The sequence below is a fragment of the Paroedura picta genome, chromosome 2, assembly GCF_049243985.1.
Source record: "Paroedura picta isolate Pp20150507F chromosome 2, Ppicta_v3.0, whole genome shotgun sequence".
NCBI classification, from domain to species: Eukaryota; Metazoa; Chordata; class Lepidosauria; order Squamata; family Gekkonidae; genus Paroedura; species Paroedura picta.
This window is the reverse complement of record NC_135370.1, coordinates 166,398,256-166,425,220: the sequence shown is the minus strand read 5'-3', so window position 1 is coordinate 166,425,220 and position 26,965 is coordinate 166,398,256. Positions and strand designations below refer to the sequence as shown.

At 46.8% G+C, this 26,965-nt stretch overlaps 1 protein-coding gene and 1 non-coding gene across 8 annotated transcripts in view; both read left to right on the top strand.

Annotated features, from left to right (window-relative positions):
• The window catches only part of BEGAIN (brain enriched guanylate kinase associated), a 287,735-nt gene that overhangs the window by 140,452 nt on the left and 120,318 nt on the right, over nucleotides 1–26,965 (top strand). For 2 of the 7 annotated variants that reach the window (XM_077323690.1, XM_077323689.1), the window contains exon 3: nucleotides 16,272–16,361. The exons of the other annotated variants lie outside the window; for them this stretch is intronic. In XM_077323690.1, coding sequence (XP_077179805.1) covers nucleotides 16,272–16,361 — 90 coding nt within the window. The remainder of the gene's footprint in view (nucleotides 1–16,271; nucleotides 16,362–26,965) is intronic. 7 annotated transcript variants of the gene reach the window in all.
• On the top strand, nucleotides 24,319–24,389 carry TRNAA-GGC (transfer RNA alanine (anticodon GGC)). Its single transcript has one exon. It is a non-coding gene; the product is annotated as a tRNA-Ala (tRNA).

Below are 26,965 nucleotides of genomic sequence, written 5' to 3'. Positions count from 1 at the left end.
GGGTTCTAGTGACTCTTTTAAAGAATAACTGGTGGGAGACACAACATCCAGTCTCCACATTACCATAAAGTTCACTATGTGGTCCGAGACCGGGTCACTTCCTCTCTTGGAGCCTAACTTGCCTTATAGGGCTGTTGTGAGAATAAAGGAAAGCCATGTCTGCCACTTTGGGATGAAGGGTGGGAGCGACGCATACTAGAGAGATTCTAAACACAACCAGGGGTCTGGATCAGGGCCACAGTGCTGCAGAAAGTTAGAGAGGAGACTTAACCCCATGGCATAGTACTCTGTTCAGAAACGGTTTACTTTTGCTTATAGCAAGGGGGAAAGGTGTCTTTATTGTGCCCGAATTTCCCCCCTCCCAGAGTCCTTGGGGAGATTTCGGTCTGGAGATGTAGCATGAAGGAAAAGCTCTTCCCTAAATCCTGATTGGACTTCTCCACCTGAGGCTGCTTGTGAGAACCTGGGATCCTGAGCATTTCATTTCTCTTGCTCTGTGGTTGGGTCATTTAGAGATGGGTAGCCCTGTTTGTCTGTAGCCATAGAACAGAGCAAAAGTTCAGTAGCATCGTAAAGCTAAAAACATTGTGGCAGGCTGTGAGCTTTCGTGAGTCACCACTCACTTCTTCCACCACACATTTTGTTAATCCTCAGGGTGCTCTTTTCCGTTTCTAGCACTGCTTCTGTCATCCAGCCAGCCAGCACTGTCACCTCCACATTTTCCACCAGTGAAACCTTCTGAGCATTTTTCAATAGCAGCTTCACCTGCTGTGCTTTGCTGTCTCATTGCCCACATGGGATCAGTCCCTGGACAACGATGGTCAGATCTTTTCGATTTAAGTCCCGTAGTACCTTACAGATAACAGGAATTTTGAGGTATAGTCTGTTAAGAGTCAAAGGTCCCTTTGGCAGGTATCGGAGGAAGGGAGCTTTGGCCCTTTAACACTCATACCCCAAAATGTTGTCCGTCTCTAAGGTGCTAGTTGACTCAGATTGCTCTATTGTAGACCAACAATATCAGAGGAGGGCAGGATTAGAGGAAGGCAGGGGGCAGTTCCCGTTGGTAGCAGAGGGTTGGCAGTAGAGACCTGCAGGAATGACTTAACACTACATATAGAATGTTACCAGCTAGATATCGGGGGAAATTTTCACAGTCATGGTAGTCGTAGCAGAATAGGCTGCCTAAGGAGGTGGGGAGCTCCCCATCACTGGCAGTCTTCAAGCAGCAGCTGGACAGATCCTTCTCCTGGATGCTTGAGGCTGATCCTGCATTGAGCAGGGGGTGAGACTAGATGGCCTGGATGGCCCCTTCCAACTCTAGGATAATAGGATTCTACCACCTACTTTCTGGTCCTTTCATTGGAGTGACTGGGTAGATACTTATTTTGGCTGCTTTAGGCCAATCCTGCATTGAGCAGAGGGTTGGACGAGATGGCCTGGATGGCTCCTTCCAACTCTAGGATTTGTGATTTTCAAACAGCCACCCGCTGAGCCTGTGGCCAAATCATGTTTCTCAAGGAAGCTACTGAACTGAATGCAGCTGGTAGAAGCCTAGGGTGACCACTTAAATTAATGCACACCAGAAAATCTTCTGCTGCATTGTGGCTGAACCCTCTTCCCCTGCCAAAAAAGTACCACATGCAGAATGTTGTTCCTTAGGAGCAGATGCCTGGCTGCCCTCAGCAAATGACAACTTTGAAGCTTGGGGGGGAGGTGTTTGGGTGCAGGGGGTGGGAACAGGCAATTATTTGCAAAATTTGTCTCCTGCCTTTCTGCCCTTGCAAGAGATCCCCCTGACTTCCATGGTGATATGGGAATTCCTCAACCTGGACCTGCTTGTCAGGGTCATCTCACCTCCTACTTACAAAACACAACATGGGGTGGACAGCGGCTTAGTCTGGTTAGGACTGGCGGCTCATATGGTTCATGCCGTCAGCTCAATTGTGCCAGGCCATTGTAGTGAACAGCTGATGTGACAACCGATAGCTGGAACGCATCCAATACCACAAAGAGGATCTAGGCATCCATCTAGTGCAGGGGTAGTCAAACTGCGGCCCTCCAGATGTCCATGGACTACAATTCCCATGAGCCCCTGCCAGCGAATGCTGGCAGGGGCTCATGGGAATTGTGGTCCGTGGACATCTGGAGGGCCGCAGTTTGACTACCCCTGATCTAGGGAATGTAAATTTGAATTTCCCTGTATGTAGAAAACTGCCACGTGATTCCCAGGAAGGAAATTAAACTAGACACCTTCTCCTTGACATCCAATCTATTTTTGTGTGGAGATGGTGGGGGGTTTATTGTATGGAGGAACATTCAATGATCTGAGCTTCCATCTGCACCTTGAAGCAGTCCAATTTTATCTCCTCGGCAACAATTAGGCCGTAGTTCCAAGCCGGAAAAACCAATGACCGTCTGTTCTTCACCGTGCGATAATACCCTTCAATGATGCCCGGTTCTAGTGGAATTCAACACCGGATGACACATCCTTCATAACGAAAGCAGCTGGCAAAGGCAGGAGCTCTTTGGCAGGCAGCCCATAGCAACTCTTCAGATTTTCCATTGGGTCTTGGTCGGCAGGCACAATGGACACTTGTGGGGATGAGAGTAACCTGCCAATAGCATCATGGCTGGTCTTGAAAACCTCTCCGGAAAACTGCTGTGGCTAATCTTTGAGAAGGGAATTCGGCGGAAGGATCTTGTTTTACCATCTAAGCTCATAAAAAGACTCATCGGGGTGTTCAGAAAGGTTGTTCTTAACATCGGATTTTATGGATTTAATAAAACCAGGAGACTGGGAAGATTCTCCAAGGCCTGACTCCCCTTTTGAGTGCCTAGCATAAAATCAGTGATTCCTGAGGCAGTTTTGTTTAGGGCAGCCTTCTTTTAACCTGGGCCATCAAGCCACATCTGTCGGTGTAGGCAGTAAGAACCTCATGGGCCTATCTTTTTCTGAACTGTTGCATAGGAGTTTTGGGGAAAGGCAAATTATCCTTTTCTGAATACGTTTTCTTCTTTGTATGTACATAATATCGAAGCCGGGTTACCTTCCATATCCTACTCAAGTATAATCCAGGAGACTTGCTCCCAGGAGAATGTCATTAGAATTGCACAACAAGGCCTTCTTGAGTTAGCTTGAATTCCTGAGTTGAAACGCCTCCTATGTGACAACTGTTTACTTATTTTAGGATGGTTAGTCCTAAAATACTAACCTCGAAGGCTCAGGGCAGATGACAAATTTTAAAATCATATGAATTTAAACAAATAGATTTAAAACGGATTTAATTTATCCGACACCAGACGGTATAAGAGCATAGTGGTTAGAGAAAGCCTGGAAGCCTGCTCTCGTGACTCCTCAGGAGTCCAGCTGAGGCAGCAGTTTCGGCTGCTGATAACCCTAGTGGATCACGAATTTCTTGGCAGTCCTCACATTCTATTATTATTATTATTATTATTATTATTATTATTATTATTATTATTATTATTATTATTATTATTATTATTATTATTATTATTATTTCTCACCTCACCCAAGACCGGCTCATGGTGGGTTACAATTGTCCTCAGCTAACACCCCAACTTGCTGGGGGGGGGGGGTAAAATGGTAATGACTGGGGAAGGGAATGGCAAACCACCCCGTATTGAGTCTGCCATGAAAACGCTGGAGGACGTCACCCCAAGGGTCAGGCATGACTCGGTGCTTGCACAGGGGATACATTTACCTTTACCTTTAAAACCCCAATAAAACCCCATTAAAATACAGGATGTAAACAACAATAGCAGCACAGAAAGATGGCCAAATTGGGAGGACTGGCAAATACTCCGGAAGATAGAGACAGAGTTCAACGAGATCTGAACACAATGGAAAAATGGGCAAATGAGAACAAGATGCAATTTAATAAAGATAAGTGTAAAGTTCTGCATCTGGGTCAGAAAAATGAAAAGCATGCCTACTGGATGGGGGATACGCTTCTAGGTAACACTGTGTGTGAACGAGACCTTGGGGTAATTGTGGATTGAAAACTAAACATGAGCAGGCAGTGTGATGCAGCGGTAAAAAAGGCAAATGCCATTTTGGGCTGTATCAACAGGGGCATCACATCAAAATCACAAGATGTCATAGTCCCATTGTATACGGCACTGGTCAGACCACACTTGGAGTACTGTGTGCAGTTCTGGAGGCCTCACCAAGAAGGACGTAGATAAAAATGAAAGGGTACAGAGGAGAACGACGAAGATGATCTGGGGCCAAGGGACCAAGCCCTATGAAGATAGGTTGAGGGACTTGGGAATGTTCAGCCTGGAGAAAAGGAGGTTGAGAGGGGACATGATAGCCCTCTTTAAGTATTTGAAAGGTTGTCACTTGGAGGAGGGCAGGACGCTGTTTCTGTTGGCTGCAGAGGAGAGGACACGCAGTAATGGGTTTAAACTTCAAGTACAACGATATAGGCTAGATATCAGGAAAAAAATGTTCACAGTCAGAGTAGTTCAGCAGTGGAATAGGCTGCCTAAGGAGGTGGTGAGCTCCCCCTCACTGGCAGTCTTCAAGCAAAGGTTGGATACACACTTTTCTTGGATGCTTTAGGATGCTTAGGGCTAATCCTGCGTTGAGCAGGGGGTTGGACTAGATGGCCTGTATGGCCCCTTCCAACTCTATGATTCTATGATTCTATGATGGCGCTATTAAACAATCACCCAATACCCCCCACAAAAAACATCTAATAACGGGGGTTGGAAGAGGGAGCCATCGATACCACCTGGTCCAGGGGCTACCTAACACCTACAAGATGGTGCTGGGGTTAGTGGCAGGACCCACCAGGCTCTTGAAATTAGTCCGTTGTGTCCCCTTGTGGCATTGTCGTATTTATACACAGAACATAGACTACATTTCTGTGGTCTGTCACAATTTATTTCGCCATGGTGTTACAAAAGGTCTGGAACTCTCCCCAAATGCGTTGCGACGCATTCCAAATTACAGCCTCGTCTGGAGAAGACAGATAGCGGAAGGCACCTTGGCATTACGAAATTGCCCTGTTTATTCATCCTATTATTAAGGGACATTTGGCCTTTGATGGGCGCAGGTATTTGAGCGGCGATGTTTCCCCCTTAATCAGTTTTATTTTTCTGTGGCGCAACAGAAACTTGGCATTTCGGCCTGCTCGCTTGTTCTCTTGCAAAGGACAGTATTTGAAAAATATGAAGCACTGTACTCATTCTCGATGATTACATACTGCTAAATTTGTAGGGAGGCTGTGCAGGATTTGAACAAAAAGGGAAAGAAACACCCATAGTGACAACTCAGTAATAGACAGGTGTGTTTAGTCATTATGGCCAGGAATCAAAGCTATACAATCAGGGAGAAGCTAGTGGAGGTTCATGACAGTGGCAATGTGGAGAGGGGCTATTAAACAAAATTGTGTTTAGGGTTGGTGTATAAAGATATTCGGGAAAGACTGAGTTGTGATTGAGGAACACCAGGAATATCTCATTGGGATCTTGATAATCTGGCCATTATGAGCCAGATTATTATTTTCAGCTTTGGGTTGGGAAATTCTTGAAGATTTGGGGGATGGGGTTTGGTAAGGGGCATATAATTTCCTAGATTCTACCCTCCAAAGCAGCCATAATTTCTGTTGCCTGGAGATGCAATCTCTGGAGTTCTCCAGCTTTTACCTGGAGGCTGGCAGCCCTAGCCATCAGTAGTTCTCCTAGTGGGCTGATGGCCTGTCCTCCCCAAATGCAGGGCTGACGGGGTGGACAGGCCAGCTCTTTCTCCCTCCCTCCTTTCCACTGCCATTTTTCCTCCCAGTCCTCCCTGGACATATCAGTATATTCCAGAATACGTTTCCCCCCCCCCATAAAGATAGAAATATAGAATAGAGACAATATAAGTTATTAATACAGAGAATAGTAAAATATGGTCTTCGTTTGGAAATATAAGACCCCACATTAACTACACAATGGTATGAACTTTCGCCCAAAGCTTATAAACTTTTTCACGTTTCCACCACATTTAAGAAGAGGCCTACTTTGTTACCACCTTTCCAACATTTGTTTACATAGTTTTTAACCATTTTAACGGTCATTTTTGGTGTCCCATAACACCTATAAAACAATTTATACTTAACACAGTCTAAGAGCCATCCACATTTCCACCACATTTAGGAAAAGAGGCCTACTTAGTTGTAGAGAAGAAAAATAAAAAAAAGATTTCAAGCATTGCTTCTCCTTTCCCTTCCCCAGTCTTCAATAAAAAAGAGAGAGTATAAGTTGTTAATACAAAAAATGGCAAAATAAAGTCTTTGTTGGTTACATTTACACCTCCTCGATTAGGTGCCAGAATACGTTTGTTGACTGAAGCAGAGACAGAGCATATAAATGGGCCACTGCACTCAAGGGTCCTTGTCAATCCAGCCGTGAAACTGGAGCAGGGCCTTTTTGGTAGCAGCACCTTGACTCCGGAATGCTCTTCCCTGTGAATCCCGCAGGACCTCTCCTGGAGGCATGCCTAGGCTTTTTCATTTCAAGAGGCTTTTCAAAGGCAGTCTTTATCACGTTGTGAGAACAGCACAGGCTCGCACGGACTCACATTCATAAAATTGCCTTTTCCTGAATCAGAACTTTGATCTATCAAGCAGCAGGTTTCCAGGGATTAACGCAAAGGTTGTTATCTGGGACTTTCTGAGTGCAAAACAGATGCTCTGCCGCTCAGCTACAGCCCCTTCTCGCCTGTGTTGAAGTAGAGATGATCTGGAAGACCCGGGGCAAACCTTGAAATATGCAAAGGATATGCCCAAAGGCTTATCTGTTGCTCGTATCTGTGCATTCAGAGCGTGTGCAAAAACTGCATTTCAGAAGGGAGCAGGAATCCAGCCACGAATGATGTGTAGTCAGTCAAATTGTTCTCTCTTGCCCCAGAGGGACAGACTAGAACGAATGGGATGAAATTAATGCAAAAGAAATTCCATCTAAACATCCGGAAGAAGTTCTTGACAGTTAGAGCGGTTTCTCAGTGGAACATGCTTCCTCGGGAGGTGGTGGGTTCTCCATCTTTGGAGATTTTTAAACAGAGGCTGGAGAGCCATCTGATGGAGAGGCTGATTCTGTGAAGGCTCAAGGGGGTGGCAGGTGACAGTGGATGAGCGATTGGGATGTGAGTGCAGGGGGTTGGACTAGATGACCCAGGAGGTCCCTTCCAACTCTATTGTTCTGATTCTATGAAAGTTCTCTTTAGAGCCTACCCATGTGCAAATATAGGCACTTAACACAATCCAGAACCCTGCAGTAACTGCGCAGGCTCCAAAGCTCTGAAGCAAGCCAGAACCCTGATACATTGTATGCCCCTCTGCATACATTCACTGAACTTGAACACATGAAGCTAGCTCATCATCAGATTGCTGGTCCATCAAGATCACTGCTGTCCCTTCAGACTGGCAGCAGCTCTCCAGGATCTCAGGCTGAGGTCTTTTGTATCTCCTACTTCCTGGTAGATTAACTGAGTTTCCTGCATTCTGCAGGAGATTGGACTAGATGACCTTGGAGGTACCTTCCAACTCTATGATTCTAAGTTCCTGACGGTTAGAGTGATTCCTCAGTGGAACAGGCTTCCTCGAGAGGGGGCAGGTTCTCCTTCTTTGGGAGTTTTTAAGCAGAAGCTAGATAGCCATGTGACAGACATGTCAATTCTGTGAACTTAGGCAGATTGTGAGTGGGTGGGCAGGAAGGGTGTCAGGGTTCGAGGGGTCCGCTCCTCTTCTTTGCTCCGCCACGGTGTCGGCAGACGGGAAGGCAGGTCGGAATAGCACTTGAGGCAGATAGTCGACGTCTCAGAATGGAGTCCACTGGGAAACCCAGGCTGAAACTCCCGGGTTCGTGATAGTTTCTTGCACTATCCCGAACCCCACCTCCTCACTGACGCCGACCTCTCCCATTAAGTAGCTTTCCTCCCTCGCATCCCCCGCCCACCGAACCCTTAAATGAGAAGCTCCGTCGTCTTGCATCCGTCGTTTCAATCTTGGGCGGCTCCTTGCCCGGCCAAGACCACTCCTCACTCCTCCCCGGTCCTCCAAGCGCAAACACTGCTCCTCGTTGAGGACTCCCCCCGCCGAGGACTCCCCCAGACCCGACTCTGCAGGGTTGGATAAAGGTCCAGGTGATACGCCTCTCGTTGGTGAGTCCCCGGGTAGGAGCGGCGAAGTCGGAGAAACCCCGACAAAGGGATGTGCCAGGGTTTGTCTCTTGTGGCCCTTCCTTGCGTTTCCAGGGAATTGCTGATCGTTACTGTGGGATGGTAGGCGAATTTCCTCCAGGCCAGGATGGATTCTGGAGATTTTTGGTGGAGGGATCTCTTGGGCATGAAATTGAGGTGACTGTGAGTGGGCAGGTATTTGTGAGTTCCTGCATTGTGCAGGGGGTTGGACTAGATGATCCTGGAGATCCCTTCCAACTCTGTGATTCTATGATTCTATGAATTGTGATAGGGTGTAAGCTTTCATGAGTCACTGCTCACTTCTTCAGATAATTGAGATGCCAGGAATTGAACCTGGGACTTTCTGCATGCCGTGCTTGGAATATGCAAAAGAAACCCTTGATTCTGGGCCTAGCTTGAGATGAAAGAGGCAACAGAAAGAGTTTCTTCTCCATCCCTGGTGCTGTGAAACCTGCTATAAAGCTAACAGCGGCAGGAAGATGCAGACAAACTCGAGTGTTTTAATATTGGTTTTAATATCAAATGTCTTGCTAGATTTATTGGCTCTAGCAGCCTGTTTCGTTATCGTAAGCCCAACCTGCAGGCCTCTCGGATGCAGCGATGTGGTAAAACAGAGATAAAATCATATTTTGTGGCCTCGAAACTCTTGTATCGGAGTCAGTCTGGCGTAATAGCTTTGAGCTTATGCCTTCAGTCTAAGCTTGTAATGATAGCATTCTCTTGTACAAGATTGTCGTTCTTAGAGCTTCTTGGCACGTTCTGGGAAATAAAGCTTTTGTAGACTGCCTTACTTTATGTTGCATATGGGATGTTTAGTTTTTTTTTTATTGTCCCAACCGGTCCTGCATAGTGCAGGGGGTTGGACTAGATCAGGGGTAGTACATTGGCAGGGGCCCATGGGAATTGTAGTCCATGAACATCTGGAGGACCACAGGTTGACTACCCTGGACTAGATGACCCATGAGGTCCCTTCCAACTCTATGATTCTATGATACTAACTGCAAGCCCATAAGTCAGGATCCTGAAGGTTGAGCAACAAAACAGATTAAAATTAAAATGCAGATGTTTATTATAAAATGCACGTTAAGAAGATTAAAGCTAACATTAAAACTAAAGATTCAGAGTCCGTGCAGTGTTACGCATAGAGTCTCAGTGGCTGCACATGATATGGCCAGAGACCAAATGCGTTTCAACCCAGAGGACTGTCATCAGTGGTCAAGTAAAATAAATGCACACATGTAAATGACACAGTATTACAATAAGGCCTGGTTGGCAGTATAAGAATCATAAAATGTGAAGCACCTAACAATACGTAACACTAATTCCAGACGGGGAGCTCACAATGAAAAATCAAAATAGTTAAGTACCACCATTCTTTCCAAGTTACCACTCTGCATTGGTTACTGGCAGTGGCCTGGATGAAGTTCCAGGTTTTGGCATGAACCTTCAAGGCCATCTGTGGTCAGGACCCCACATATCTACAGGTCCGCCTACCTCCTTATGCCCCCCCCCCCACAGGGCACTTTGCTTTTTAAGAGGAGAATGCCTGGTTGTTAACTATAAATGTTAGCTGACTGTGTTTCCTGAGGCCTAGCTTTCACCGAGGTGTCAACCTTTCGTCTGGGCTACCCAGGTGAGACCCATTGTGGTAGACCGGTTAAGGCACAGGAATCGGAACGGGAAGAGCTGAGTTCAAATCCAGAAGATTACTGGGTGATTTTGAACCAGTCACCCTCTCCCAGTCTAATTATCCTCCAGGCATGTTGGGAAGAATAAAAGGAGGGAACCACCATTATCGCTCTGAGCTTCTTGGAGGAAGGGAAGGATAGACAGAGCTGTAGGAGCCTGTATGATATCATGCATGGTAAAAGTGGAAAGTGCAGACATGTCACAGCTGATTAGGGATGCCAGGCCCCTGCTGGGGCTGGGGGAACCCCCCACTTTGGCATTGCTTCTCCTGTTTTGGGGGGTTTCAGAAAATGGGTTGAAATCTCCCTCCAAAAACAGCCTCGCCCCTCCTGGACCCTCCCCCCACAAATACGCACTCCGCCTCCCAACACTCACAGACACCAGGTAGAATATCCCAATGCACTGACGTCGCTGGAGTAATGTTGGTGTGCAGGTGCCATCATGGGGGTGACGCTTTTTTGGGGGCAAAGCTGGCTTGAGGTCGATTTTTCACCAGAGTTTTTCCAAAAGCCAGAGCGCGGCCTCCGACATGCCAACGTAACTTCTGATAACATTCCCCCTCCCCTTTAATCCACTGATTAAACTAGGCGGCGCGGAAAGCAAAACCAAGAAAAACAGTTGCGAGTGGCTATGGATTCTCAGGCCTGTCCCCTCCCCTTGCTACATTCACCATCAACAATGAGCACCGACAGGCTACAAGCGAATGCCTCACGAAAACCAACATCGGGAGGCTGAGAAACAAGCAGATCCTGATAATAGGATTGGGATGAGGGAAAACAGAGGCCAATCCCTGTGCGGGAGGCAGAGCTCAAACCGAGGACACAGAGAATGTGGGTGTTCGTTCCCTGCAGCTTGAGCAGCAACGAGCCTGATTTGGAGGGAGTTGATCCTTCACCCCAGGGTGGGCTGTGTCTGGCCTGCCAGGATCAGATAGGGCAATAGAGTTGCAACAAAGTCAGATGTAGTCGCATCAGGGAACATTGTGGAATTCTGGCTTCTTTTCTTTCATTACCTTGTATTATCAGTCAATCAATTTGTTTATTCACGCTCGTGGACGAATAGAATGCAGAATACAAAAGCAGAATCAAATTTGCCTGGTGTTCCTTTTGCCCCATTTGTATGGCTTTTCTCCTTTGACTGGCTACAGTATTCGTTCAAGGAACCTTTTCTGGTTCGGTCTGCATGAATTCTTCATGCTGCAAGTTTAGTTAACTATCAGGGCACACCCTGACAAAAGAATTGCCTGGGCCCTCTCCAGTAAAGCCCTAAAACCAGAGTAGTAGCAGTAAGTTAAGGCCCTTGTCACTTAAAAATATATATATCAGGGTGCTGGCACTTTTATTGCATGGCTGCTGCTTTTGTTTGGATTTTATTGATAGAAAACTGTATTTTGTAAGCTACCCGTGAAGGCTCTTTGAAAACAATTAAGCAGGCTAGAAGGTAAGAGAGGAAGCTTCACCTGGTTTCAGTCTAAACCTTCCCCAAGAAACCCACCTGGTTGTTTTAGTGGAAACAGGAAGAGTCTCGACATATCTGCTAAGGTCTAGGCGGGCCTAGTCTGAACACAACAGATAATGCACTTTCAATGCACTTTAGAAGTAGATTTTCCTGTTCTGCACAGGAAAATCCAGCTGCCAAAGCACATTAAAAGTGCATTATCCTACGTGTGTGGAATTGGCCTAGGAGTACTGCTTGGTGTTAGCACTGCCCAGCTGTCTAATTACGCCGCTGGTTCCTGTTACTTGTATGCCTACCTGTTGTTCTTGTGTTGGGCTCTCAATCTGTTTCAGCTATGTGTTAACTGTGGCCTGTAGTATCTTCTCTGGGTTTAACCCCCATTGTGCTTTTTAGTTCTTAAATATTTATTTTGCAGCTACTGTTCCACCTCTGCCTGGTGGCCGTGCTCAGTCTGTGGTCTACAAAATCGGCTCCTCAGCCCAGTTTGAATCCAGCTTCCCTCACTATTTCTTTGAAACAACGTCTGATTGTCCCTCAGGACTCCCCCTTTGATGCTGCCCTAGGGCTGGGGTCACCAGTGTTTTGTTGAACCTGTGGACACCTTTGGAATTCTGACCCAAGATGGCGGCTGTGGTGGTCACAAAATGGGCACCACAAGAGCCACAAAACAGCTTCCCCCAATGGCCTAAAGGTAAAGGTATCCCCTGTGCAAGCACCGAGTCATGTCTGACCCTTGGGGTGACACCCTCTAGCGTTTTCTTGGCAGACTCAATACGGGGTGGTTTTGCCATTCCCTTCCCCTGTCATTACCGTTTACCCCCCAGCAGCAAGCTGGGTACTCATTTTACCGACCTGGGAAGGATGGAAGGCTGATTCAACCTTGAGCTGGCTGCTGGGATCGCACTCCCAGCCTCATGGTCAGAGCTTCAGGCAGCATGTCAGCTGCCTTACCACCCTGCACCACAAGAGGCTCTCCCAAAGGCCTAGTCAGCCACAAATGCCAGGCAGTGAGGTCATGAGTAACTCTCATAATAATCCTACAGCATTTCAGGCAGAAGCGCAGTCTAACAGGATACACGTACTGCTTGGAAATATTCTCTGGCCTACACGGTCAGTCAACACAGTGACGATCCTTGTACTGTGGTGATAGGTGCTACCGAGGCAACTTTTGAAAATCTACGCAGTCAATCAAATCTCCCCTGGCCAGTCAGAAGTCCTGCTGGGCAAAAGCTCCACTTTGCCCTACCCAATTTCTGAAAGCTCTCTGTGGGCACCAGGAAGGGAGCTAATAAGTGCCATAGTGCCTGTAGGACCACTCCAGTGTAAAATATAATCTGGCCATTGCTTATTTGTGCAGCCTCTGTGTGTTTGTGTATGTGTATACGGGGGGGGGGGAGGACTCAAAAAGCAAGAAGGCAAATGAACATATATGCAATCACAGTGTAACCTGAGGATTTCCAAGATGCTCTCTCTTCTTAATCTCCGGTTTGGTCTATGACTCAATGAGATTAATTCAAATTTGTAGCCGTGTTGGTCTGAAGTAGCACAATAAAATCAGAGTCCAGTAGCACCTTTAAGACCAACAAAGATTTATTCCAGGCGAGTGCGTGCACTTGAAAGCTCATGCCTGGAATAAATCTTTGTTGGTCTTAAAGGTGTTACTGGACTCTGATTTCAATGAGATAAAAAAAAAACACTGTTCCAGATTATTTGTACCTTTCCACCCAAGACATGTTTATTGGGTGCATTCATATGGCTTAAATTTCTCCCCTGGGTGCATTGGTATTTTTTGCCATCAGCAGTCAAGAATTACATTGTCTAAAAGTGTTGGTATTAATCATGGAGATTGGCCATGTTAGTCTGCTACAGCCAAACCTACCAGGATAGACACCGACATATGAAAGTTCCTCTCAATAAATCTGTTATTCCTTAAAATGCCACTCAACTCTTCACTGTTGCAGAAAGTCCCTTTTACTAGGTCCTCACGCAGAAATCAGTGGGTGATGGATGGAAACCATCTGCCCAAGAATCAAACTTCATTCTGGGTGTGACTGCATCTCCTAATGTTGTCTTTAATGTGTAAAAAGCAGCCATAGTGTCCTCACAACTTGGATCGTAGCATTAGTGATGGCATTCAGCCCCAGTGTGGTGCCTCTGGATGATAATGATCACTGAGGTTTTTCCCAGTGCCAACTTTCTTCTTCCCCAAAGCAGAGAACCACACCATTGGCTGTCCTACCTTGTAGTAGATGGTGCCTTAGAACAGGGGTAGTCAACCTGTGGTCCTCCGGATGTTCATGGACTACAATTCCCATGAGCCCCTGCCAGGCAGGGGCTCATGGGAATTGTAGTCCATGAACATCTGGAGGACCACAGGTTGACTACCCCTGCCTTAGAAGACCCACAACCTTTGGGTTTGCAGAGAGCAACTACTCATAAGCAAGCTCCCTATCATAGGATGACACCTGGACCTCCAATCATTTATACCTATCTTGTGCTTGGTCCTCCTTCCCATGGAAGCCATTTTGTGGCAGCACACACGGCCCTGTCCCAACATTCCAGAAATCCCCACCTTTACATAGCTGGTGATTGAGAGAAGTGGAAGTATGGCTTTCTAATCCCTCTTTCTTGCATTCTTTCCCAACAGAATTTGCCATGGAGCTACTACTAACTTCCCTTTGGGAGGGGACCATGGCTTAGGGGTGGAGCATCCTTCACCTACAGAAGGTCCCAGGTTCAATCCCAGTATCTCCAGCTAGAACAACCCAGTATCTCAGGTTAGAATGACCCAGAGACCCCAGTCTGAATAGACCATACTGACCTTGATGGGCCAAATGGTCTATTTCAGTTTAAGGCCAATTCACGTGTTCACGTGAGAGTATCCAGCAGCACATTCCCTGTACAATGTCTAGGGTTGGGCACTTCGGCACGCCTCGGCCGCTTCGGCAATTGCCGAAGCGGCCGAGGCTTGCCGAAGCGCCCAACCCTAGTACAAACCCTTACAATCAATCTGCTTTTTAATGTTAAAGACAACATTGGAAGGTGGTATCATGGACCTCCCATATCCCTCGATGTCCAAGCCCATCTATAGAATCATAGAATCATGGAAGGGGCCATACAGGCCATCTAGTCCAACCCCCTGCTCAACGCAGGATCAGCCCGAAGCATCCTAAAGCATCCAAGAATAACGGAGTTCTAGAATATTCTAGAATCTAGAATAACGGAGTTCCAGACACCAGTTAAATCAGGGGTAGACACTTGCAGAATATGGTTGGTTATCACCAACGGCTGTGGTCCTCCTATTTCAAGTTAGTCATGCTGTGTCAAAGCCTCACTGAGAAGCAGGCTAATTATGGAGACAAGCCCCAGCCATTGTGACCACTGTCCTGGCGCATCTCCTGCCTTCGTAGCTTGTCCAACTTTGGTTTGTCGAAAAGTACAAAGTGGGACATAGGGCGTATGACAGTAATACAAACGAACAAAATCCACTGTGTAAAGACAACGCAATAAGAATTGGTACAACATGAAGAAAAGCTTTATCCAGTGCTTTGAAACCACAAGCCATTCATAGATATACTGCAAAGACCTTAAGAAGCTGTAGGAATGCCACCGGAAATTCCCAGTCCAAATGAGGATCTGGTAAATCCTGCTCGTTTCGCTCGTGAATGCTTCCTCATTGGACCCCAGTACAGACTTTACTCAACATTACTATTATTGTTGTTATTATTATACTTTTTTGCTCGCCATTCCCAGTGGCTCATGGTGGGTTACATCAGTCTGAACTATATCCCATTAAAACCCCAGACATAAAACATCACAATCTGATGAACATAATATAAAAGAGAAGAAAGGCGGGGAAAATACGAAAACCTATCCCTTCTCCCAATACTAACTCATAGGGAGGTGGGAAGAGGGGGTAGATGAAGCCATAGCCGCCATACACACACTATCCTGGAGGGGGGCCGAACAGGTCTTTCTCATCATGCTGGCCTCAACCATAGACCTGGTGGAAGACCTTTGATTTGCAGGCCCTGCAGAAAGCCAAAAGCTCCCACAGGGCCCATAGTTCCTCCTGGAGCTCATTCCAGATGTGCCTAGAGGCCTCTAGATCAGTGGTCCCCAACCTTTTTATCACTGGGGACCGGTCAATGCTTGACAATTTTACTGAGGCCTGTGGGGGGGTAGTCTTTTGCTTTCCCGACGGTGCTCCTGACTTCCCACCGCCCTCTGGGAGGTGCTGCCAGCAGCAGCTGTTTAGTGCCACACCAAGGGGGAGCCCTGGCCATGACAGCCGCTGGAGAGCACCAAAGGAGAGCCGGCGGCAGAGTGGCAGGGCAGCCCCTGAGGCAGCAGCCGGGGAGGAGGACAAGGAGGAGCCGCGGCCTGGTACCGACTGATCCACGAACTGGTACTGGTCCCCAGACTGGGGGTTGGGGACCACTGCTCTAGATAATATTCATAGTATAATTGCATATAAAAGACTGTAAGGGAGGTACAAGTGTAAGGAAGGTCCCTAGATTGCACCTTCCTTACAGTCTTTTATTATCTTCACATGCTTTCAAAGCATTGGGTAAAGCTTTTCTTTATGTTGTGCCGATCTTTGTTCTTTTGCACAGCCTTGGTGTGTGGCAGAGGCAACCCATTTCTGCCACAAGTAGTTGGACACGGATACCCTGCCCTCAGCAACCACGAGCAAACGGGCCCATTGTGTTGGCCCGAAATGACATTTTGATCATTAGCAGCAGACCTCCCTGAAGTCAGAAACACCTCGGGAAACAAAATACTCGTTACAAACCCCATAACTAGCCTTGTCCTACTGTTGCCTGCTGTACGCAGCATGTCTTAGCCAGGTTGCCACACGGATGTCTGTTTTGAGAGATTCCTAGCTATGGTTTATCCTCTATTCATGCTGCAGGGTACGAAATTCCTGGGTGCCATCCTGCCTCTGGCAACCTAGAATACTCCAGGGCAGGCTCGCAAAATCGTCACCTACCCTCTGGGACAGGTAATTAAACAGTGACCTTTTGTTGAGTGTATGTTTCTCTGATAACTTTTCTGCTGTCGCTTGTTTTCATTCTCCTCCCGAAGTAACATCCTAAGTGGTTATCATCGGCGAGAGAGTAAAAGGGGGGGCACCTTAGACATTTAGGACGGTGGCCGTGGTTTATGCTCGCAGGCTTGTTTCACGGCAGGCTGTACTACGTGAGCAAGATGGGCGTTTGAAACGCCAACTGTGACTAGTCCACAAGAACATGAGAGAAGCCTTGTTGGATCAGCCCAGTGGTCCACCCAGTCCAACACTCTGTGTCACACAGTGTCCAAAACCCAGGGGCCTTCAGGAGGTCCATCAATGGGGCTGGAACACCAGAAGCCCTCCCACTGTTACCCCACCAAGAATATAGAGCAGGGGTAGTCAAACTGCGAACAAACCAGTCAGTCCTAGAGGAGATCAGCCCTGACTGCTCCTTAGAAGGCCAGATCCTGAAGATGAAACTCAAATACTTTGGCCACCTCATAAGAAAGAAGGACTCCCTGGAGAAGAGCCTAATGCTGGGAGCGATCGAGGGCAAAAGAAGAAGGGGACGACAGAGAATGAGGTGGCTGGATGGAGTCACTGAAGCAGTAGGTGCAAGCTTAAATGGACTTTGGGGAATGGTAGAGGACAGGAAGGCCTGGAGGACCATTGTCCATGGGGTCGCGATGGGTCAGACACGACTTCACACCTAACAACAGTCAAACTGTGACCCTCCAGATGTCCATGGGCTACAATTCCCATGGACTACAAATGCTGGCAGGGGCTCATGGGAATTGTAGTCCATGGACATCTGGAGGGCCGCAGTTTGACTACCCCTGATATAGAGCATCACTGCCCCAGACAGTGTTCCATTTATACCTTTTGTCTACTAGCCACCAATGGACCTCTGCTCCGTATGTTTATCCAGTCTGGGCTTATAGCTGCTCCCACTTCCTGCATCAGGGCATTCCACTTGTCGATTACTCTTGCTACGATAATGCTGGTCTGTATTCCATAAAATGCTGAATTTCTACATCTCATGCTGCATTTAAAGGCATAGGAGCTGCACGATGCCAGTTGTGCGGACAAGTTGATAGTGGTCTTTATAGCCGCTATCAGAATCTGACCGTCCCATTATGGGCAACGACTGTGCTGGATAGGTTGTTTTTCAGCAATTTGCTTATGGTTATTTTTAAGTTGCATCTGTGGCCTCCAGAAATATAATTCTCTGTGCAGAAGAAGCAGTAATAGTATCCTTGGAGGAACGCTGATATATTCTGGTGATATTTCCACCAAGCCCACACTATGGTTCTTCCGGCTTTGGGGGTTACTCTCATGGAATTAGCAAGCTGCTTTGTTTTTGTTTTGTGGTGGGGGTATTTGGAAGATGTCCCCCTGCCAGTAAATGGTTTCTTCCTTGTTGTTTTTCAGAGTGGCTGGAAATATTTTGATAAAGCTCATTTGTAAAGCATTTGCCTTATGGGGGGAAACAAGAAGACAAAACAATTATTGATGTGGCAGTGGCGATTCACAAAAGGTGTGTCGTTGGCCTTAAGCACTTAGAGGGTTTTGTGGATGGGTAGCTGTACAAAATTCACTTGTCATTGGTTAAGAAAAAGATTCCAGTAACAGTGAATGGGCTGAATGGAGCCTTTTCATTATTCCACTGGACATTGGCAGGATGTACATGGTGCTGAGCACATGGCAACATGTGGTTATCACCTCAAACCAGAGTCCCATGCTCACCCCACCAACCTCAGTACAGGCCATCTCATTCTGCACTGTCTGACTACTTGTGTTTTAAGAACAAGTAGTCTGGACATGGAAACAAAGAAGAAGAAGAAGAGTTGGTTCTTATATGCCGCTTTTCTCTACCCGAAGGAGTCTCAAAGTGGCTTACAATCGCCTTCCCTTTCCTCTCCCCACAACAGACACCCTGTGGGGTGGGTGAGACTGAGAGAGCCATGCTATTACTGCTCAGTCAGAACAGCATTATCATGGCTGTTGACAATCCCAAGGTCACCCAGCTGGCTGCATGTGGAGGAGGACGGGAATCAAACTCAGCTCTCCAGATTAGAAGCTGGCTGCTGAAGAGTGTTATAGAAGGGCCTCACAGGTCTCAATTTCCAGCCGATTATAGGCTTAGCATCAACAATGCACGGAGTCCGCCATCATAGTTGATGCTACTCCACACACCTACCTTGGTGCAGTGGTTAAGAGCAGCAGCTTCTAATTTGGCAAGCCAGGTTTGATTCTCTTCCACATACATCCAGCTTGGAGAGCTCTGGGCTTGTCACAGTCTTGTTAGAACTGTCCTTACAACATAAGTTCTGTCAGGGCTCTCTCTGCCCCACATACCTTACAGAGTGTCTGTTGTGGGGAGAGGAAGGGAAGACAAATGCAATCCACTTTGAGAATCCTTCAGGTAGTGAAAAGCGGGGTATAAAAACCAACTCTTCTTCTAGAATACAATATGGGTGTAACTTTTAGTAAGTGGAAAGGCTAGGAGAAAATCACCAGCAGAGTGAGGAACTCATTTCAGTGTCTGTAAAGCCAGAGACAATTTGCCAACCAGAACAGCATCTACTCCTTGTTAGGAGGATTTTGACAAATGTCTGTTCTTTGCTCAAAGCTCTTGTGTCAAGCTGGGAGCTGCCTATGATGTTATCTGCCTTGAACGTATTTCACACTGTTTTCCATCTCCGTTCATTTTAGGCTTACTGTCGGACAGATCATAAGGTTAGGCTGCAGGGGGTAGAATTATGAGCTGATTCGCAAATGCGTGAAGATTTTTCTTAGTTCACTAGGGACTATATACTTGGCCTGGTTTATACACTGGCATGCTTATGCTTATTGCTGACTTGTTTATTTATCGATTTACTTCATTTACAGTCCACCCGCCTTGCAGTGGACAACAGATAAGATACAACCAACATGGAGTAAAACCAGACTGCAGTATTGGAGAACCATGTACAAATCACAGTGTGGTTGTGTGAATGAGCCGTGTGCCCATCACAACGGGATGTAACTTCTGGTCATCTTGTGCAGAAAAAAAATATTGTAGTGGTCGCATATTCTTCTGCGCATCATCGAAGAACATGGTAGTCAAGAACGAATAGTTCAAATGAACTACACCGATGTGTAAATTAGACCTCTGTAAATGAAACCTGGACATGGCTGGTGCTACCGAAAAGGTGTGAGACCCAGCATCAAAATTCTATCCCTGTTTTCTTGTATCTGGCGAATTCACACATACACGTCATCGCTCAGGTATCCTGGCTACCAAACATTGAAAGAGCTCTCAACAGATAGGCAGGAAATGATACACCGATAACTAGTCTCTGATTCACTGGCGGAGTTATTATTATTTATTATTTATATATCCCATTTACTCTCCCCTGAATGAGCTTGGTGCCAGGTTAGTGGGCCTTCAATAAATGCTGAGATGAAGATCAGAATAAATGAGGAAGATCATTAGCAAGAAGGATAGATTGGTCCTTACCAGAACTGTTCTCAGTGGACCTCCGCCCTGGAAGGTCTCCGGTGGCCCGGATCCTTGTACCAGGGCTGGCATTGCAGGGCCCTATTGGCCTGAACCTATGGAGTCATGGCACAAGAGGAGGCAAAAGAAGGTGGCCATTGCCACCTTCACCCCTGGCCAGCCCACAATGAGGAGTTCCAGCTAAGCTTTCTTCTTGATCATTTTAGCAGGTCAATCCACTCCTGATTAGCAGGGCCAGACCTGTGGCGGAAGATGTCCCAGACAAAAGCTGGAGTAACTCCCTTCCCAGAGAATCATTTTACATCCTTTGCTACAACAAGGTTCACTTCATTAAAATCACTCCCTCACCTTGCGGCCGCCCAATATCTGGGATTAGACAGTCTGTCAAGTATAATTTGAGGTGAAATGTGTTTTTACAGAGGGCGAGAAGACTAAAATATGACAATGTAGGCTCGAATGTCCGGCCTGCTCAGATTCCCTTGATCATCATTGAATTCGGCAGCAAGTTGCCTGTATTTTGTGTCCGAGCGGAGTAATTTGTCTTCCTCAGGCGGGCAGTTTCACGTCTCTTCAGCACAGAGCCCTCAGAAATGTCTTAATAAAAAGGAGCTATGCCGTTCGAGGCTTGCTGGGAGGGTGGTCTAAAAATCCAATCAATCGCTCAGTCAGGAAATAAGTGGTAAGTAAGAAGCAAGCAAGCCGGATCAGGTGAATGGGGACATTCGGACAGCTGTTGAGACCTTAGTGTTTTAAGCCCCCTTCTTATATTATGAATATCATAGGTGGATCATTTAGCAGCGGGGGCAGCTTGTTTATTTTATTTAACAGCATTTCTACCTGGCCGTTCTGCCCTCAGAAGTGCTGCCAAGGCAGCTGACAAATTAAAGTTTAGATAGAATCATAGCATCATAGAGTTGGAAGGGACCTCCTGGGTCATCTAGTCCAACCCCCGGCACTATGCAGGAAACTCACATCCCAGTTGCTCATCCACTGGGACCTGCCACCCCCTTGAGCCTTCACAGAATCAGCCTCTCTGTCAGATGTCTATCTAGCCTCTGTTTAAAAATTTCCAAAGATGGAGAACTCACCACCTCCCGAGGAAGCCCGTTCCACTGAGAAACCGCTCTGTCAGGAACTTCTTCCGGAGATTTAGACGGAATTTCTTTTGCATTAATTTCATCCCATTGGTTCTGGTCCGTCCCTCCGGGGCAAGAGAGAACAACTCTGCTGCATCCTCCATATGGAAGCCTTTTAAATACTTGAAGATGGTTATCAGATCCCCTCTCAGTCGTCTCCTCTAGGCTAAACAGACCAAGCTCCCCTAACCTTTCTTCATACGTCTTGTTGCCCTCCTCTGGACATGCTCCAGTTTGTCTACATCCCTCTTCATGATACAATCAGTTATGGAGGAACTGCAGAATGGATTAATTCAGTGGAACTGCTCCCTTCCCAGAAGTCACCTGTCTCTGCTGAATGGCAATAAAGCAGCCATTGAAATGGTCCTAGCCATACCCCTCAACCAGAAAAGAAGCCCACCTGACCATTGTTGTGCTGTGGGAAAGACACAGCAAGGGAGTTATTCACTCCAAATGCCATCTACAAGAACAAGGTGAAATTTCAGATGAGGAAATTGGAAGTAGCTTGAGATCCTCAGTTGCTACTGACTTGCACTATTGAGAGCTTCTGAGAAACTGTTGATGAAATTGATGAATCGGAGGAAGAGGTCACCTCCTCATTACCCAGGTCTGGGTTCTGAAATTTGGGATGCAACTTGCAGAAGGCAGCATTTGACATGCAGTAAACCCTGAAAAATGTTGCAGGCTTCTAGGTAACGCTGAAGTGACATCAGCTGGCCATATTTCCCTGCCACACCCCCAGAAGGGACATGTCACCTCCCTGTTCCAGTCTCTCCAACTGGGCAAGTCCTCCTAGGCTAGGTTTGCCTCCCTCCAACCCATGAAATAACACACAGGCCCACAACAAACCTAGCCTAGGAGGACTTGCCCAGTTGGAGAGAAGCGGCCTGCTCTTCCTACCCCTGGAACTGAAATACCAGGCTGCAGTGTTGGGTGGAAGTTAGGCCACAGTCCTCACCTATCCCCAAGCCCCGAAGTGGCCCAGTGGCCTGCTTTCTCCCTCCCTCCAACCCACCCACTCAGAGTAAAAAAAACAACAACAACCCACTACCAACCCCAAGAAGTATCACCACACTGAACTCCAGCTGCCACCAACAGGTTGGCCATAATAAAAGTGCCTCGACTGTTAAAGGCCAGGGCCCCTCCCTGGGAGCCAGTTTGGTGTAGTGGTTAGGAGTGCGGACTTCTAATCTGGCATGCTGGGTTCGATTCTGTGCTCCTCCACATGCAACCAGCTGGGTGACCTTGGGCTCGCCATGGCTCTGATAAAACTGTTCTGACCGGGCAGTGATATCAGGGCTCTCTCAGCCTCACCCACCTCACAGGGTGTCTGTTGTGGGGAGAGGAATGGGAAGGCAACTGTAAGCCACTTTGAGCCTCCTTTGGGTAGGGAAAAGTGGTATATAAGAACCGACTCTTCTTCTTCTTCTTCCCATTTCACTGGGGCAACAGAAATGGGACAGGCAGCTAACATTAGCTAACTGCTAATGCATTTAAGTTAAAATGAGAATACTTACCTTTCTGGACTCTAGTCATGTGACAAGTCTCGGTCAGCAAGGATTTTTATGACCAGGGCCCCTCCACCCTCTCCAGGCCTATCATTAGCCACTGGGGGAGGAGCAGGTCAACATATAGTCATATCGCCTGATAATTCTTAATTTTTAAAAATATATATATTTCAAATGGTTTAACCCCCACCCAATCAGGGAAGCCCTTTCTGGGGCCGTTGAGAAACCCCGTGGTTTCACGAAACCCCTGTTGAGAAAGCCTGTCATAGAGCAAGGCTAGCCAAATGTGTGTCTCTCCAGATGTCCACGGACTACAATTCACTGCCTCTCACAAATCCAGAGAAGCAGAGTGCTTCATGGCTGGGCTTGCCATGTCATTGCAGGTTGCAAGCTGAATTATTTATTTAAAGCACTTTAAAATCTACTTTATGAAGGACTCAAGGCAAGTTATGCTGTCGTTTAGAAATGCAGTATCAAGTAGGGAGAAGCAAAATGGGCAGGCACCGCTCTGAAACCAAGATGAGTGCAACAGCTTTTTGGTGCTTCAGGTGAACTTGGACTTCCGTGCCTCTCCGTTCCATTCTTGCGGGGAAATGGATATGTTAGTTTATGAGAGATAACATGGTAAAGTAGTCTTTTAGAAAATTACTTCTGTCTAATTTGGTGCCACCCCTTAAAGCCAGGCGTCTTAGGTGACCTTGTAGTTTATTTATGTGTTAGCCCTGATTAAAATTCAGAACTGGAGAGACTCCGCACTATACCTAGGATTAGCTGCTAATTTGAAAAAGCCTCTTCTGAATAACTCTACCTTACTGTGTTGCCTGAAGGCCAGCCACATGGGAGCCTTGCTGGCACTTTTGAGAAGGTAATACCACAGCAGCAGTGCTGGTCCAAGCGGACAAGAAGAAGAAGGAGAGTTGGTTCTTATATGCCGCTTTTCTCTACCCAGAGGAGTCTCAAAGTGGCTGACAGTCGCCTTGCCTTTCCTCTCCCCACAACAAATACCCTGTGAGGTGAATGAAGCTGAGAGAGCCCTGATATCACTGCTTGGTCAAAACAGTTTTATCAGTGCTGTGGTGAGCCCAAGGTCACCCAGCTGGTTGCATGTGGGGGAGTGCAGAATTGAACTCAGCATGCCAGATTAGAGGTCCGCACTCCTAACTACTATACCAAACTGGCTCTTATCTGACTACATGGTTTTTACCATAGAGATTAGGGGAGATTCCAAGAGGGTCACCCAGAAGTGATGTCACGTCCTCCACAAACTTCATCGTTCCTGGGACTGCCCTCAAAATTCCCCAGCATTTGCCAAGGCAGTGTTGGTGGCCCTGTGTTGTGGCCACATTTGCATCCTGTCTTTCCTCCACTGAGTTCAGGGTAGTATACAAGGGCATTAGTCTGGTTGATTCTTTGAGCAGCCAGTTTAGTGTAGTGGCTAGGAGTGTGGACTTGTAATCTGGCGAGCCAGGATCGATTCTACACTCCCCCACATGCAGCCAGCTGGGTGACCTTGGGCTTGTCAACAGCTGTGATAATGCTGTTTTGACTGAGCAGTAATCTCAGGGCTCTCTCAGCCTCACCTCCCTCACAGGGTGTCTGTTGTGGGGAGAGGAAAGGGAAGGTGACTGTAAGACGCTTTGAGACTCCCATCGGGTAGAGAAAAGTGGCATATAAGAACCAGCTCTTCTTCAACTCGTCAACCCCGTAAGGTCCAGCTGAGAGAGAATGGTTCAATAAAATTTATCCAGTGAGACTTGAAGGGATTTGAACCCAGATCAGACAATATCAGCTCTAACAAATTAGCTCAGTGGCTCAGTGGTAGAGCATCTGCTTGGCATGCAGAAGGTCCCAGGTTCAATTCCTGGCATCTCCACCTCAGTGCTGGCAGTTGGTGATGTGGAAGACTTCTGCTTGAGACTTTGAAGAGCTACTGCTGATAGCCCAGGGCCTGGTCTGGGCATTTTGGGATCATTTGCCTAGTGTGCAGCACCCAAACAGAGAGACCACTAGACTGGAAAACCTTTTAATAATTTTATTCAACTGCAGCAGAACAAAATGACACAGGGGGGGTTGTCCCAAAAAAGCCTGTGTCTCGAACAAAGGATTACATGAGATTTTATATAGTATTTCATTGGAGGCAGGGAAAGATGATGCTTTTCAGGTCAAACCAATAGCCTGGGGTCTCCACCCCCTTGCACATCCCACAGGACCACCCATTGCCATTATGCTAAGTCACCGGGAAAAGGTTACAAAAGGCAATTTCCCATTCTTTCTCAATCCTCTGGTAACATAAACAATGGCATGATATAAACAACTGTCTCTGGCCTTGAGAATAGAACATATCAGCCTTGGTAATATTCCAAAATACTATCAAGAACAGTTTTCTGGGCCTTCTTTTACAAAACAGTTTAGTATACTAAGCTTTTCTTTACAGGACAATAATTTAAAAAATATATATCATTTCACTCTCCTATACATCAGTGGTCCCCAACCCCCGGTCTGGGGACCGGGACCGGTCTATAGATCAGTTGGTACTGGGCCGTGGCTCATCCTCATTCTCTTTCCTGGCTGCTGCCTCGGGGGCTGCCCTGCCAATCTGCTGCTGGCTCACATTTGGTGCTCTCTGGCAGCCGCCATGGCTGGGGCTCCCCTCAGCATGGCACTGCACAGCTGCTGCTGGTAGTGCTGCCCAGCGGGCAGTGGGAAGTCAGGGGCGCCAGTGGGAAAGCAAGTGGAGCAGGGGCTCAGACGGCAGTGGTGACGTCCCTCGGCAAAAGACTACCCCCCCTCCCCCGGGCCTCAGTAAAATTGTCAAGCCTTGACCGGTCCCCGGTGATAAAAAGGTTGGGGACCACTGCTATACATCACTGCTAGTCTGAGTAGGCAGACTTTGATGGGCCAAAAGTCTGATTCAACATAAGACAGTTTCATGGGTTCATGCTCTGACACAGAACTCCTTTGTCTGGTACCCAAAGTTCTTCCCATAATACTCTGATTGGCAGCACAGGGCTTCCGTCTCGCCCTCTTTTTTCCGGCACAGTCTGCAAAGACTGAGAGGAATATTGGTTTGCCTAAGGCAACTCAGTCAGTTGAAAGCTAAATCGGCAGTTGGGGCTGAGGACTTAATTTATCTTCTTAATCGCTACTAGGCTCTCTCACTCTCTCTGTGCTATTTAAAAATCATGTGGCTTCTTTTGAAAAAAGCATAGAAAAAACCCGAATAGGAGACTCAAAGCTTTTTTTCATGGGTGACGGACTGCCTGCCTTCACTAAAATTATAAGGAATTGAAACGTCAACTTCCACCGTGGTATAGATCAAGATAAAAAATAATTGTTGCTTTTCATAAAAGAGAAGGGTAGCATGTGAGGGTGAAGACAGGCTGACCTTCCAAATTGTGGGGAGCTTGAGTTGAATTCACAGGAGCTGCAGTAGATGGACCTATCTGGGATCCACTCAGTTAATGCAAATTCTGGAAGAAACATCGGTTTTCTAAGAATTCTCCTGTGGCTTGAACACAAGAATTTAAAGAGAACCCGTACTCTCTGAAAAGTCGGTTGGATCCCACTCTAAGTAATTACAAATTTCCATGTCATTGCTGTAGATTTCAGGGTAGAAAATGTGTTTTCAAACTCCACACACACATGTAAAATGCCTGTTGTGTTTTTATCTTGAGTCGTAGCTCCTCTGCAACGCAGCTGCTTGATCCTGCAAAGACTGGCTTAGCAAGGTAATCAAATGTCTCTCACTGGATCAACTCATGATACACGAAAGAGCCAACGTTTGCTTCAGGGCAATCGCTACAAATGAGATGTTGGAGAACATCGATTTGATCTCCTTTCTCTTTACATATGAACATCTGGAAGATTCTTCTATTGAGTCAGCCCACTGATCTCTCAAGGGGCAAGAAGGGAACTCATGGCAAGAAGTAAAGCAACACGTGGTGTATACTGATTGGCACATGGTGGAGGCGGGGCAAAGGTCAGGTTTGGCCAATTAGGCAGAAAGAGATTGAAAGAGACTATAGACCACAATGAGTACTAGAAGGCGTCACAGCCTGATTCCCAGATAGCCCTGTTGAAAACAATATATCTCTCCCCCTCTCTTGTAGTGGCTTAATGTGTATAAATGGGCAGCTGACAAATTTCATGAAACAGAAATAAGTAATAACATCTGGTCAATAATAGTCCATTTAGCCTTCGTTAAAGGGACAGGGTTATTATTTTTCACCAGAGAGTTGGAACCCTCCATCCAGGGGCCCTGATAAATTTTGGCCTCATGGCTCATGAATTTGTGTTGAAGCACTGCGGATTAACACTCAGTGCTCCAGTTGTGTGCGAAGGAACTAAGGAGCCATATTTCACCTGTGGCCACGTCAAAAGAACAGTTTCCTTTTTTCTGACATGACTCTTGGTCAAAATCATAGATGTATGGCTCATGCAGAACGGGAA